We start from the raw sequence: 14,736 nt of genomic DNA on the forward strand, positions 1-14,736 counted from the left end.
TGGAAAAAGTACAAACTATGCATTGTCAGTTGTTCCAAACCTTCTCTAGGGTGGTCTACACAGAAGGCATAGGATGGTACCAGGAATATCATTATATAACTTTATGAACTTTGACTGCAAGTGATATAACAACAGCATGTTTTCAATCTGCATTAGTGATACTGAAATGGCATGCCTGGAACAAGTGTAAGAGTAATAAAGCATATCTTTATGCATTTTATTTCACAGGTTACCAGACTATGAACATGAAATTTCTCTCTTTGACTACTATGTGGATGAATCAGGAGAATGGGACAGCTGGCAGTCTCGTCTCCCTCAAATGAACTACGTAGGGAGCACAGACATCCAGGGAGAAGTCTTCGTGGAGACCATAGACACAGTAGGTGGCGTGCAATCCATTATCCAGACAAACTAAATCACAGCTACAGGTGTTAATCTGAATACTGAGACAGTAATATTGACAGAAAAATACAAATAGGAGTTTGAATCTTTTTGTTTCCATTTTTAGTAAATTGTATATGTAAATTGTATCCTTTTGCTAGATATCAGACTCAAGGGCTGAGAGACAGTAAATGCTATTAGAAGAACTATGAGTGCATTCAAATAACCTGCATAAATATAATATTCTATGTTTATTTTCCTTTAAGTATGTATTTTCTTAACTGCGCTATCCAACTGGGTTGAAGCTCATTGTCAATGGAGGTGCAGGAGCTCTGTCCGGTAAGGGGACTTGTTACAAGCAACACTGTCTGGTAACAGGACTTGTTCCAAGCAGCACTGTCTGGCAATGGGACTTGTCGAAGGAGGATTATCTGGTAACATGACTTGTTCCAAGCAGCACTGTCTGATAATGGGGCTTGTTCCAAGCAGCACTGTCTGATAATGGGACTTGTTCCAAGCAGCACTGTCTGGTAATGGGACTTGTTCCAAGCAGCAATGTCTGGTAACGGTACTAGTTCCAAGCAGCATTGTCTGGGTAATGGGACGTGTTCCAAGCATCACTGTTTGCTAACAGGACTTGTTCCAAGCAGCACTGCCTGGCAATGGAACTTGTCGAAGGAGCATTGTCGGATAACATGACTTGTTCCAAGCAGCACTGTCTGATAATGAGGCTTGTTCCAAGCAGCACAGTCTGGTAATGGGGCTTGTTCTAAGCAGCACTGTCTGGTAACGGTACTTGTTCCAAGCAGCACTGTCTGGTAATGGGACTTGCTGCAAGCAGCACTGTCTGGTAACAGTACTTGTTCCAAGCAGTACTGCCTGGTAAAGAGACTTGTTTGAAGCAGCACTGTTTGCTAACAGGACTTTTTTCAAGCAGCACTGTCTGGCAACGGGACTTGTTCCAAGCAGCACTATCTGGTAACAGGACTTGCTCCAAGCAGCACTGTCTGGTAAAGAGACTTGTTCCAAGCAGCACTGTCTGGTAATGGTACTTGTTCCAAGCAGCACTGTCTGGTAATGGGACTTGTTCCAAGCAGCACTGTCTGGTAAAGAGACTTGTTCCAAGCAGCACTGTTTGCTAACAGGACTTGTTCCAAGCAGCACTATCTGGTAACGGGACTTGTTCCAAGCAGCACTATCTGGTAATGGGACTTGCTCCAAGCAGCACTGTCTGGTAATGGTACTTGTTCCAAGCAGCACTGTCTGGTAATGGGACTTGTTCCAAGCAGCACTGTCTGGTAAAGAGACTTGTTCCAAGCAGCACTGTTTGCTAATGGGACTTTTTTCAAGCAGCACTGTCTGGTAATGGGACTTTTTCTAAGCAGCACTGTCTGGTAACAGTACTTGTTCCAAGCAGCACTGTCTGATAATGGGACTTGTTCCAAGCAGCACTATCTGGTAATGGGACTTGTTCCAAGTATATTATAAAGGTTGTAGGCAGCTTATAGTCTTAATCCTGTTACTACCACACTAGATTTTTTTTCATAGATTCATAAGTTCATAGATTTTTACTGGACTAATGACCTGGGGGGTGATTTCTAAGCCTAATTAGGTTTTCACAAAAGAAAAATGATGTCCTGTATCCCAATAGTACATTAAGATCCAGGCATTTATAGGCTAGCTTTGTCTATAATGGACATGGGTGCCAGGTAGGGTGTAAATTTGCTTTTCCCCATCCATTGGTCTAGGTTGTGCTTAAACTGGGTAATAGAAAAATGCAGCTTCACATGGACGAGAAGCCTGTTCCATAGGACAGCAGTCTCTGGTACACATATCTGTCTCTCCAGCATGTTCTGTTTAAATCACTCTCAAAATTCATTGCCTTACACCTTGTATTTCTGGTATTGTTTGACTTACAAATATGCAGGAGATTCATAAGTGTGAGGTTTATGGATGCCTTGTAAGCCAGGCATAGATCATCCCCTCAACAATCTTTAGGAGACTGAGTAGAGGGAAAAGTTAAGAGTCAAACATTGTACCTTGTGACATTGAAGTAAACACCTTAACCATTAAGCCAACAGCCAATTGTTTTGTACTGTTATGGGAAAAGTATACTTAACTGTCCTCAGGAAAAAAATCTACACACCATGTTCATGACTGGGTCATTTCAGAAAATATTTCACAGCAATTAACATTATGGATTGCTAAATTGCCAGCTTCAAGAAGATTAGATAATACATACTGGGACCTAGCAGATGCAAATATGAGGACCAAAGGTAGCTCTGCATACTGCAAAGAGTGCTAAAAGTCAAAGGTGCAGTGTTATGAGTCAGACTGGTTAGCTGGTAAAGAGGATGAAACAGCAAAATTGGTTGCCAAAAGGTAAGGCAGACATAACGAAATGAGACTGGATTTCCTAATCTAGTTGAGATTCTAGAAAGTGGTAGATAAGGCACACTACCATGCCAGTACTTAGACGATAGTATGAATTAGTGGCTGTTGGCTGCTGTAATAAATTAAAAACAAGTTATATCCCGCATAACAGGATTTGAATCTTGCAGCTTTAGCTGACATACCACATCTCCCTTTAAAAAATCCATTTAACCAGAGAGAGAGAAAGATACTCACTGGCCCCACGTGAGGACAGCCAAATACAGGTAGAGTATCATACCTCCAAATCTAAATAAATACACAGCTAATAAAATGTCACACATAATGAAATCAGCCTGATAAAAGAGAAGCACACCAGAAAGATAAAATAATTTTCACAAGCAGAACTTCACCTAGTCAACATAACGTAGACATAAAACATACCTCAGCAGCCATGTAGCTGGAATTTTCAGATTTGCTCACCAAACTCTTACACTGTTGGATTCCTCCCAGAATATTGTAAATATATGATTTAAGTTGCAATACAGGTACTAAAACCCTCTTACTAAAACTATGAAGACTTAGAAGGGGTGCTGAGACAGATGGAGTATGACAGGGTAGACCAAAGCAGATGGAAAGGTAAATATTCTCCTGTTAAAACCCTTTAACTAAACAGTTATTTATGTAACAAGCAGACATCACTGTGGATATATTTTCCTTCTCTGCTGGAGTAGTAGATTGGGTAATTAGTGGTAAAGCTATATCATTCAGCTGTAATTCACTGAATTGGAACTGGGGTAATATAACGCCTCTGTGCTAGCGTTGATTAGGCAATGCGGTTACGATGCAGACAAGCAGAAAATATATTCATTGGTCAGTGAAATTAGAGAACAGTGCCCACCCATGTTATCAGAACAGAATAAAAAAATCTGGATCATCATAGTGATGTGCTGTACCTGAGAGAATGCAGATGCTGCCTTTTAGGTATTAAAGAGACATATGTCTTTTTAGAGTATGGTAACGTTCCTTCTACTTGTGCAGGAAGTAGAGAAGCATAGTAAATTCTATGTGAAACTTAAAAAGACTGAGGGTGTATTCTGATTTTTGAGAGAGGGGTACTATTTCAGTGAGTGGCATTGAGAAAGTTAGTTTGACAGAGGGCCTGTTTTATACCAATTTTCACAAAGAAGAATCTTTAGCAACACAGCACTACCTGAGTATACCATGGCAAATACCTGCACAGTGACAAAACTTATAAATCACCTGTGAGTGGAAAACAAAACTCACATTTATGTAGGAAATTCCAGAAAATAATAAATAAATAACACCATTAAGAGACATTGGCAAATCAAGCATTTGTGTTACAAGTAATATAAAGCATTGTTTATAAGTAGAAAAGGGGATGTGTACCTATATAGAACATTCCACAAAAAAAAAAATCTTACCAGTATAATGTCTGAGTTCACTGTGACAGAGAGACAGAAACTACTGTTAAACAAGAACATTTATATACTTTTTATTTTTGGCAAAGAGCTCATCTCGTGAATTCCACAAAGTAAAATATTATAACACAAGAGCATTAATCAGCACTGCAGAAGACCAGACGTCATTGTCCACAGCAGAAATGTATTTGATGTTATTGGTAAACAAGTAAGCTTGTGATGATTCTGGTTAGGGCAAAGCATCTATCATCTTTCAAAGGTATTTTACCTTCTGCAGCTGGTCTATGCCAACCAGCACTGTCCACTGCTAAACCCTAGTGCAAGGTTTGATCTTAACAGCCCTAGTGGTACTTAAGATAAAGGATTATGACCGGGTCACCAGTCATAACCTGCTTATTATGTTTTTTTGAGATATAGATGCCAAGCACAAAGGGTGAATCTTGGCATCAATGATGAGAACACAATATTAAGGGTTATGAAGTTAGTCCCCATACGCTGGTATAGACTGCCCATACATGTCAAGCAGTGCACCTCATTGGCCCTCTTCAAAAGGAACCTTGATGACTGGATGGGAAATAGGAAATTTACCCTGGGGATCACGTCAGTTGCCCTGCTAGACAGGGGTCCAGCGAAGTAAATAGTGTGGGAAGAAATAGCCAGGGAATTGTTATGACTAGGCTTGTACAGGCCCTAGGGCCGATAGCCTAGTACCAACCTATGAACCTATGATCAGACACCCAGTCATAATTCTTTGTAGTTTGTTTGTGTCTTTTAGCTTTTCCCGGTTAGGGGTCGCCAGAGCGGAACTCCAGTCCTCTAATGATTGGCAGTTGATTTTTGCATACCAGCTTGCCAGGCCTGACGCACAACCTTCAACGAAGGTACGCCCATTCAAGCATGTCTCCACACAGAAGACGCTCTAGCTGAGAATCAAACCGGACAGCGTCTTACTGTGAGGCGACAATGCTACCGCAGCACCACCACCTCGGGTTATAATTCTTTGTAGTGTATGGAGTTTTATCTGCTCCATGTACAACTGGTTGAAAAAACAAAAAAATTGCTAAATGTTTTGTAGGCTTTCAAAGCTGTAAAGCACTTTGTGAGCTCTGTCAGAAAGACAATGTAACTCAATTTCTTATGTTTGCATTCACCTTCTATGCTTCTCAATTGCCCAGATGTTCTCAGAATGTTCACATTTTTTTGGCTCATATGTTTGGGCCATTCCTCATAAAATTAGTTTCTTTAAGGCAAATGTCCAAGGAATGGAGTCAATAAATAATGACATACATTTCAGTTTCAGAGTTAGTATACTTCAGAAAATGACGGCAAACAAAACTTTTTATTCTAGCAACTTTCTAAGTTTATAAAGCAGAAGTTAGGGACCCATTACTGGCACAGACAGTAGGGAGAAACAAACCTTCGCTGTTGTTTGCTGGTCAGTACAGGCAGCATTGTCTGCATAGTGTGTGATCTGACCATAACAAGATAAGCAGGGGGTGTTTGACATTTGTTAAGATTGGGTGTTGTGCTATAGTAGTACTTAAATGATTTGTATTTTTCTGAATATCAAATCACAGCACTTCTTGCACTGCAAACCCTTTCCAACATCTGCAGAGCACTTAAAATCTTGTATTTATCCCACTGGGGATCATAATCTCAGTGCTCTATGCACAACATTGCTGTTACATGCAGTCTGAATTTATGTATTTATTTGTAACTGGGAAGGAGGAATCCTACTGATGAAGGAATTTTCACAACGAAAAGTATATTCTAACAGGAGTGGGAACACTGTAGTAAGCCAGACATTGTGACCAATAATTTGTTTAAGTAGTGCTCCTTGTGAATGGATCAGAGGGCTTGCAGAAATTTCCAGAAAAGGAGCACTGCACTGCATAAGAACTCTGTACATGACAGACATTGCTGTCACACACAGTTTGAATTTACAGTTAACTCTTGGCATGAAAAAAGAGCTCCTCTTGGCACAAGTGGTCTTGTATACAAACAAACAAAAAAAAGTAAAATAAAATAAATATCCCCAAAAGTACAAAAACACTGCTGCATTTTGATTGACGGTGGTGCCAGCTGGAAGAGTTTTTTTTTCCTAGTTTAATGAGTTTAATGTTATTTTTTTTTCATTTGAAGAATATTTGAGGTTCTTGTTTGCAAAAGTGTCCTGCATGTTAGAATGACAGAGAACTTGGAGAAAAGGTAAGGAGACGCAGTTTTAGGACAGGAAATGTAGACTGAGGTCAATCAGTAGACTGTATTCTGACATGAAAATGATGATGATAACAAGGTGTTAATAAGACATAATATACACAATTTTGGAAATGCAGTAGAAGGGGGGATTCTATATGTTTTCAGGCACATATTATGTTTGATAGTTGGGTAAGCTTGAAGACTGGATGTTAATGACACTTCTCATTCCTACACTTGTTTCTTTTTTGTCTGTAACTAGTAGTACATAGAACAGGTATACAAGGAAATATGAACTGGAAGATATAGCAGATCTACTGGGCAACAAATTTATCTGCAATTTTAGCTGCCCCAATCCCCAGATATCCTTTCAGGAAATACCTTCAACCATTACTCCCACAGCTATCACTAGGGAACAAGTCCTCAGTACACTCTCGAAGGCCAGGAAGACTGCATCAATGGGCCCAAATAATGTCCCAGGGTGCCTCTTGGCATAGTTCAAGAATGGTATGCGGAGGTTGGACAACAATTCTTTAAACCACAAGTAGTAGATTTTTTACTTGAGAACAGATCAGAATTGGCAGCCTGGAGGACAACTGTAATCATTATTTAACCAAAAACTCCAGACAGATTGAATACCAAGTGAATGTAGAAATGTAACTGTCATCCTTCTGCACAAGAGCAAGCCATCTACAGACCCAAGTAACTACAGACTCATAAGTTTAACTAGTCTCATATGCAAAGCCATAAAAAGAATTATCATGGAAATGATAAATAATGACATAGGAAACTTTGAGATACTGGACTCAACCCAATCTGGTATTATCTAGGATAGGTCTTACCTACTCATCCTGGTGGACTTCTTCGAGAAGATCACTTAAGCAATGGATGAAGCCAAAACAGTGCATACTGCCTACCTTGACCTGGCCAGAGCTTTTGACACAATACCCCACTCAGGCATTCTAGACAAACTGTTGAAATTAGGTATAAACCCCTATGTCACCCTCTGGATAGCCAGTTGGCTTTCAGACTGCATCCAAAAAGGTAGGATAAGGGAGTTTACCTCTACAAAAAGGTTGTTTACCAGCAGAGTTCCTCAAGGCTTGGTGCTAGGGCCACACCTTTTTGGCATCTACTTCTCTGAAGCACTTGCACGTCTTCTAGTAAAAAAAAATCTGACAACTGTAATCTAGGCATAATCATAGAATCTCCTGAGGACACAAATACTCATCAAGAAGGCCTGACACAGACTATAAACTATTACATTGATAATATGCCCCTAAGTGTAGATGCAGTAGTCAGGGATTTGGGAATGCATGTAGACAGATACCTGACCTTTGACCATTATTTATCTATGGTAATAAGAAAACCATTCTATGTTGCACAACTTATAAGCAAAGGTTTGTCGTTTAAGTCAAAGCTGTCATTGCTCCATTGGATGTAGTCCTCCTTTAACCTGAACAGGCATATGCAGTAACTGTAGCATCCACAAAGGTTCATCACAAAAAAAAAACATACAACATAACAACATGCCTGGCACTGACCACCACAAACCCCTGTCCCTGTACATGGTCACTTACAGACTGCTGATGGATGATATATGCCTGGCTTATAAAGCATCTTCTGATCCTGCTCTGATGGACCTGTTGCACATCTACAAAACAAATAGCATCAGAATTACCCAATCTAGGAACCTAAACCTCATTTGTGACATGAGTATGGCATGTTAGAGAGACAGGTATGTGTGTCAGAGACTACCCCTTACCTAGAATAGGCTTCCTATTTGTGTGAAGCAGAGTAACTTGGACCAGAGGATGGGGAATCGGAATGTTACCCCTGGTCCTATGTGTCTGTTAGAGGAAGGCTGTAAACACATGGCAATCCTTTCTCAAGCCTACATATACCCATTAAAATAACTACCGAGTATCAGAACTTTTCAGATATATTTGGGAAACATAGCTAGGTTTAAAAGGTTCCCTGGGGTCATTATTCTAGTAATTACCTATGAAATTATGGATTCTGATTTATTTTATTTTTTTTTATTTGAAAGATAATGGTTAAGTGCTACCAGTAAGTCATAACACAAATGAGGTGCTCGACAAAGCAACTGAAACATGTGGGCATTTAGCTTTCATCGAACAACAGCTAGTAATACTGAAAGATAAGAGACTAAGGATGAGTGGAAAGCCTGAAGGTGAGAAAGGGTTGGAGTGATTGGATTTTGCTAACACAAAGGTGGCACTAGCCAGACACGTTGTATCAACTGGCCCACAACACACTTTTTTATTTAGTGTTATAGAAGTGGTATCTATGAGTATAAGGGGAGGAGATCTTATTAATTGTACTTTAGAGAAAGAAATGAATTGGATTATCAGGTACAGGGCAGATAAGTTCCCTGGCATGAATGAAAAGGTGAACATAACCCCTGTGCTTAGGAAGAGGAGATGTTATAGACCATAGTGTACTATGGATATGAATTACACAGTTCTTTTTGTATATAATTCTATATATTTTTTATTTTTTATTTTTTATTTGTTTATCAAGTATGGTCCTATTTATATAGCATGAGTTTTTAATATGATGTTTTATTCATTGTGGCTTTTATTATGTAGTGTTTGCATTTAATGAATTTTTTTGGTGTTTTAATGGATTTAAGATTAGCGCTTGAATGCTGTATTAGAAGCACTGTATACAACTTGGCGTCTTTAAATATGCTGTATTGCTTCTTAACATGTGATTGCCTTCTGACCTATTGCTAGTTTTGTTCGTGTATTTAAATTGAGAATGTAATTTATGTCTGATACTGTCTGAAGAAGCCTACGGGTGAAAGAGCTAACAGTTCCTGCTATTAAACTGCTTGACTTCCATTTTTGCAGTTTCTGGTGGTTTTTATAACTGAATTTTTGGATTGCTGTTATTGTGGAACTTTTAATTTGCATTTATGAAGCCATTTGACCCAGCGCATGGTAGTGACTATTATTTGCTTTTGTTTTATTTCCATTGCGATTGCTGGGTCGTATCTCCGTTGTTCTGGTGTAGTTCTTATCCTTGTACTTTATAAGAACATTTATATACTTTTTATTTTTGGCAAAGAGCAAATCTCATGAATTCCACAAAGTAAAACACTATAACACAAGAGCATTAATCAGCACTGCAGAAGACCAGACGTCATTGTCCACAGCAGAAATGTATTTGATGTTATTGGTAAACAAGTAAGCTTGTGATGATTCTGGTTAGGGCAAAGCATCTATCATCTTTCAAAGGTATTTTACCTTCTGCAGCTGGTCTATGCCAACCAGCACTGTCCACTGCTAAACCCTAGTGCAAGGTTTGATCTTAACAGCCCTAGTGGTACTTAAGATAAAGGATTATGACCGGGTCACCAGTCATAACCTGCTTATTATGTTTTTTTGAGATATAGATGCCAAGCACAAAGGGTGAATCTTGGCATCAATGATGAGAACACAATATTAAGGGTTATGAAGTTAGTCCCCATACGCTGGAATAGACTGCCCATACATGTCAAGCAGTGCACCTCATTGGCCCTCTTCAAAAGGAACCTTGATGACTGGATGGGAGATAGGAAATTTACCCTGGGGATCATGCCAGTTGCCCTACTAGACAGGGGTCCAGCGAAGTAAATAGTGTGGGAAGAAATAGCCAGGGAATTGTTATGACTAGGCTTGTACAGGCCCTAGGGCCGATAACCTAGTACCAACCTATGAACCTATGATCGAACACCCAATCATAATTCTTTGTAGTTTGTTTGTGTCTTTTAACTTTTCCCAATTAGGGGTCGCCACAGCAGAACTCCGGTCCGCTAATGATTGGCAGTTGATTTTTGCGTACCGGCTTGCCAGGCCTGATGCACAACCTTCAACGAAGGTACGCCCATTCACGCATGTCTCCACACAGAAGACGCTCTAGCTGAGAATCGAACCGGACAGCGTCTTACTGCGAGGCGACAACGCTACCGCAGCACCACCACCGCAGGTTATAATTCTTTGTAGTGTATGGAGTTTTATCTGCTCCATGTACACCTGGTTGAAAAAACGGAAAAACTGCTAAATGTTTTCTAGGCTTTCAAAGCTGTAAAGCACTTTGTGAGCTCTGTCAGAAAGACAATGTAACTCAATTTCTTATGTTTGCATTCACCTTCTATGCTTCTCAATTGCCCAGATGTTCTCAGAATGTTCACATTTTTTTGGCTCATATGTTTGGGCTATTCCTCATAAAATTTGTTTCTTTAAGGCAAATGTCCAAGGACTGGAGTCAATAAATAATGACATACATTTCAGTTTCAGAGTGAGTATACTTCAGAAAATGACGGCAAACAAAACTTTTTATTCTAGCAACTTTCTAAGTTTATAAAGCAGAAGTTAGGGACCCATTACTGGCACAGACAGTAGGGAGAAACAAACCTTCGCTGTTGTTTGCTGGTCAGTACAGGCAGCATTGTCTGCATAGTGTGAGATCTGACCATAACAAGATAAGCAGGGGGTGTTTGACATTTGTTAAGATTGGGTGTTGCGCTATAGTAGTACTTAAATGATTTGTATTTTTCTGAATATCAAATCACAGCACTTCTTGCACTGCAAACCCTTTCCAACATCTGCAGAGCACTTAAAATCTTGTATTTATCCCACTGGGGATCATAATCTCAGTGCTCCATGCACAACATTGCTGTTACATGCAGTCTGAATTTATGTATTTATTTGTAACTGGGAAGGAGGAATCCTACTGATGAAGGAATTTTCACAAAAGAAAAGTATATTCTAACAGGAGTGGGAACACTGTAGTAAACCAGACATTGTGACCAATAATTTGTTTAAGTAGTGCTCCTTGTGAATGGATCAGAGGGCTTGCAGAAACTTCCAGAAAGGAGCACTGCACTGCATAAGAACTCTGTGCATGACAGACATTGCTGTCACACACAGTTTGAATTTACAGTTAACTCTTGGCATAAAAAAGAGCTCCTCTTGGCACAAGTGGTCTTGTATACAAACAAAAAAAAGTAAAATAAAATAAATATCCCCGAAAGTACAAAAGCACTGCTGCATTTTGATTGATGATGGTGCCATCTGGAAGAGTTTTTTTTTCTAGTTTAATGAGTTTAATGTTATTTTTTTTTTCATTTGAAGAATATCTGAGGTTCTTGTTTGCAAAAGTGTCCTGCATGTTAGAATGACAGAGAACTTGGAGAAAAGGTAAGGAGACGCAGTTTTAGGACAAGAAATGTAGACTGAGGTCAATCAGTAGACTGTATTCTGACATGAAAATGATGATGATAACAAGGTGTTAATAAGACGTAATATACAAAATTTTGGAAATGCAGTAGAAGGGGGATTCCACATGTTTTCGGGCACATATTATGTTTGATAGTTGGGTAAGCTTGAAGACTGGATGTTAATGACACTTCTCGTTCCTACACTTGTTTCTTTTTTGTCTGTAACTAGTAGTACATAGAACAGGTATACAAAGAAATATGAACTGGAAGATATAGCAGATCTACTGGGCAACAAATTTATCTGCAATTTCAGCTGCCCCAGTCCCCAGATATCCCTTCAGAAAATACCCTCAACCATTACTCCCACAGCTATCACTAGGGAACAAGTCCTCAGTACACTCTCAAAGGCCAGGAAGACTGCATCAATGGGCCCAAATAATGTCCCAGGGTGCCTCTTGGCATAGTTCAAGAATGGTATGCGGAGGTTGGACAACAATTCTTTAAACCACAAGTAGTAGATTTTTTACTTGAGAACAGATCAGAATTGGCAGCCTGGAGGACAACCCTAATCATTATTTAACCAAAAACTCCAGACAGATTGCTTACCAAGTGAATGTAGAAATGTAACTGTCATCCTTCTGCACAAGAGCAAGCCATCTACAGACCCAAGTAACTACGGACTCATAAGTCTAACTAGTCTCATATGCAAAGCCATAAAAAGAATTATCATGGAAATGATAAACAATGACATAGGAAACTTTGAGATACTGGACTCAACCCAATCTGGTATTATCTAGGATAGGTCTTACCTACTCATCCTGGTGGACTTCTTCGAGAAGATCACTTAAGCAATGGATGAAGCCAAAACAGTGCATACTGCCTACCTTGACCTGGCCAGAGCTTTTGACACAATACCCCACTCAGGCATTCTAGACAAACTGCTGAAATTAGGTATAAACCCCTATGTCACCCTCTGGATAGCCAGTTGGCTTTCAGACTGCATCCAAAAAGGTGGGATAGGGGAGTTTACCTCTACAAAAAGGTTGGTTACCAGCAGAGTTCCTCAAGGCTTGGTGCTAGGGCCATACCTTTTTGGCATCTACTTCTCTGAAGCACCTGCATGTCTTCTAGTGAAAAAAAATCTGACAACTGTAATCTAGGCATAATCATAGAAACTCCTGAGGACACAAATACTCATCAAGAAGGCCTGACACAGACTATAAACTATTACATTGATAATATGCCCCTAAGTGTAGATGCAGTAGTCAGGGATTTGGGAATGCATGTAGACAGATACCTGACCTTTGACCATTATTTATCTATGGTAATAAGAAAACCATACTATGTTGCAAAACTTATAAGCAAAGGTTTGTTGTTTAAGTCAAAGCTGTCATTGCTCCACTGGATGTAGTCCTCCTTTAACCTGAACAGGCATATGCAGTAACTGTAGCATCCACAAAGGTTCATCACAAAAAAAAAAAACATACAACATAACAACATGCCTGGCACTGACCACCACAAACTCCTGTCCCTGTACATGGTCACTTACAGACTGCTGATGGATGATATATGCCTGGCTTATAAAGCATCTTCTGATCCTGCTCTGATGGACCTGCTGCACATCTGCAAAACAAATAGCATCAGAATTACCCAGTCTACGAACCTAAACCTCATTTGTGACATGAGTATGGCATGTTAGAGAGACAGGTATGTGTGCGTCAGAGACTACCCCTTACCTAGAATAGGCTTCCTATTTGTGTGAAGCAGAGTAACTTGGACCAGAGGATGGGGAATCGGAATGTTACTCCTGGTCCTATGTGTCTGTTAGACAGAGGAAGGCTGTAAACACATGGTAATCCTTTCTCAAGCCTACATATACCCATTAAAATAACTACTGAGTATCAGAACTTGTCAGATATATTTGGGAAACATGGCTAGGTTTAAAAGGGTCCCCTGGGGTCATTATTCTAGTAATTACCTATGAAATTATGGATTCTGATTTATTTTATTTTTTTTTTATTTGAAGATAATGGTTAAGTGCTACCAGTAAGTCATAACACAAATGAGGTGCTCGACAAAGCAACTGAAACATGTGGGCATTTAGCTTTCATCGAACAGCAGCTAGTAATACTGAAAGATAAGAGACTAAGGATGAGTGGAAAGCCTGAAGGTGAGAAAGGGTTGGAGTGATTGGATTTTGCTAACACAAAGGTGGCACTCTGGAATAGGTTTACAAAGAAATCACTGGAAATTTAGAGAGGTTACTGGTTGCTTTTAACATTAACTGAGCAAGACTATGATAAACCAAGAATAATCCTAATACTGTTTGTGCTATAGTATGAAAAGGAATATATTTTTATGGCAGTTTGACAGCTGGAGAAGATAAGTACTGTGGAAGAATCTGGATCTACTTCAAAATCACAATGCCCAAAATATCAATATTTAAAATATTTTTTGCATGGAGGCAGGCCCCACTGCACCCCCACCCTATGCTAAGTATAGGTAAGGGTATGGTAACCAGATCTAAGGAAGTTATAGTACCACTCTACTCACCCCTTATCAGACCTATCATTGAATACAATAGCATATATTTAACCAGACACTTGCAACAGTTGGAACGTCCACAAAGGTTTCTCACCATGAGAACTTACAACATAAATACACTGTCCTACACTAATTGCCTAAAGGCTCTGTCTCTGTATAGAGTCTCCTACAACCTGTTGGGAATGGATCTTTTCCTGGTTTACAGGGCTTCCTCAGGTCCAGCCCTGATGGATTTGTTGCACATGTGCAAACAGCACCAGAAACACTAGATCCATGCAGCTGATCTTCGCTTGTAACATAAACAGAATGTGTGGAGAGATAGATATGTGTCCAAAAGGATCCTCACACTATGGTATAGGTTCCCCATCAATGTAAAACAGCTCATTCTTATCAGTATTAAAACAAAACTTTGAAAGTTGGATGGAAAGTTATAAATTTGCCCTGATCTGGCCCCCTTTTCCCGTAAAGACAGAGGCCATCAATAAGAAAATTATTATCCTAGCTAACACCCCCTACAAATCCTTAGATACCTGACTACTGACATGCCCTTCCATATGATACTTGAGATCCAAATGG

At 39.6% G+C, this 14,736-nt stretch overlaps 1 protein-coding gene across 1 annotated transcript in view; it reads left to right on the forward strand.

Annotated features, from left to right (window-relative positions):
- LOC122814238 (dynein axonemal heavy chain 5-like) overlaps nucleotides 1–14,736 on the forward strand; it is a 3,525,594-nt gene that overhangs the window by 1,871,937 nt on the left and 1,638,921 nt on the right. The window contains exon 63 of the mRNA XM_044086840.1: nucleotides 229–379. Within this exon, the coding sequence (XP_043942775.1) occupies nucleotides 229–379 (151 nt within the window). The remainder of the gene's footprint in view (nucleotides 1–228; nucleotides 380–14,736) is intronic.

The sequence above is a fragment of the Protopterus annectens genome, chromosome 1.part1 (assembly GCF_019279795.1).
Source record: "Protopterus annectens isolate FY-2018-M chromosome 1.part1, PAN1.0, whole genome shotgun sequence".
In the NCBI taxonomy this organism is placed as follows: domain Eukaryota; kingdom Metazoa; phylum Chordata; order Ceratodontiformes; family Protopteridae; genus Protopterus; species Protopterus annectens.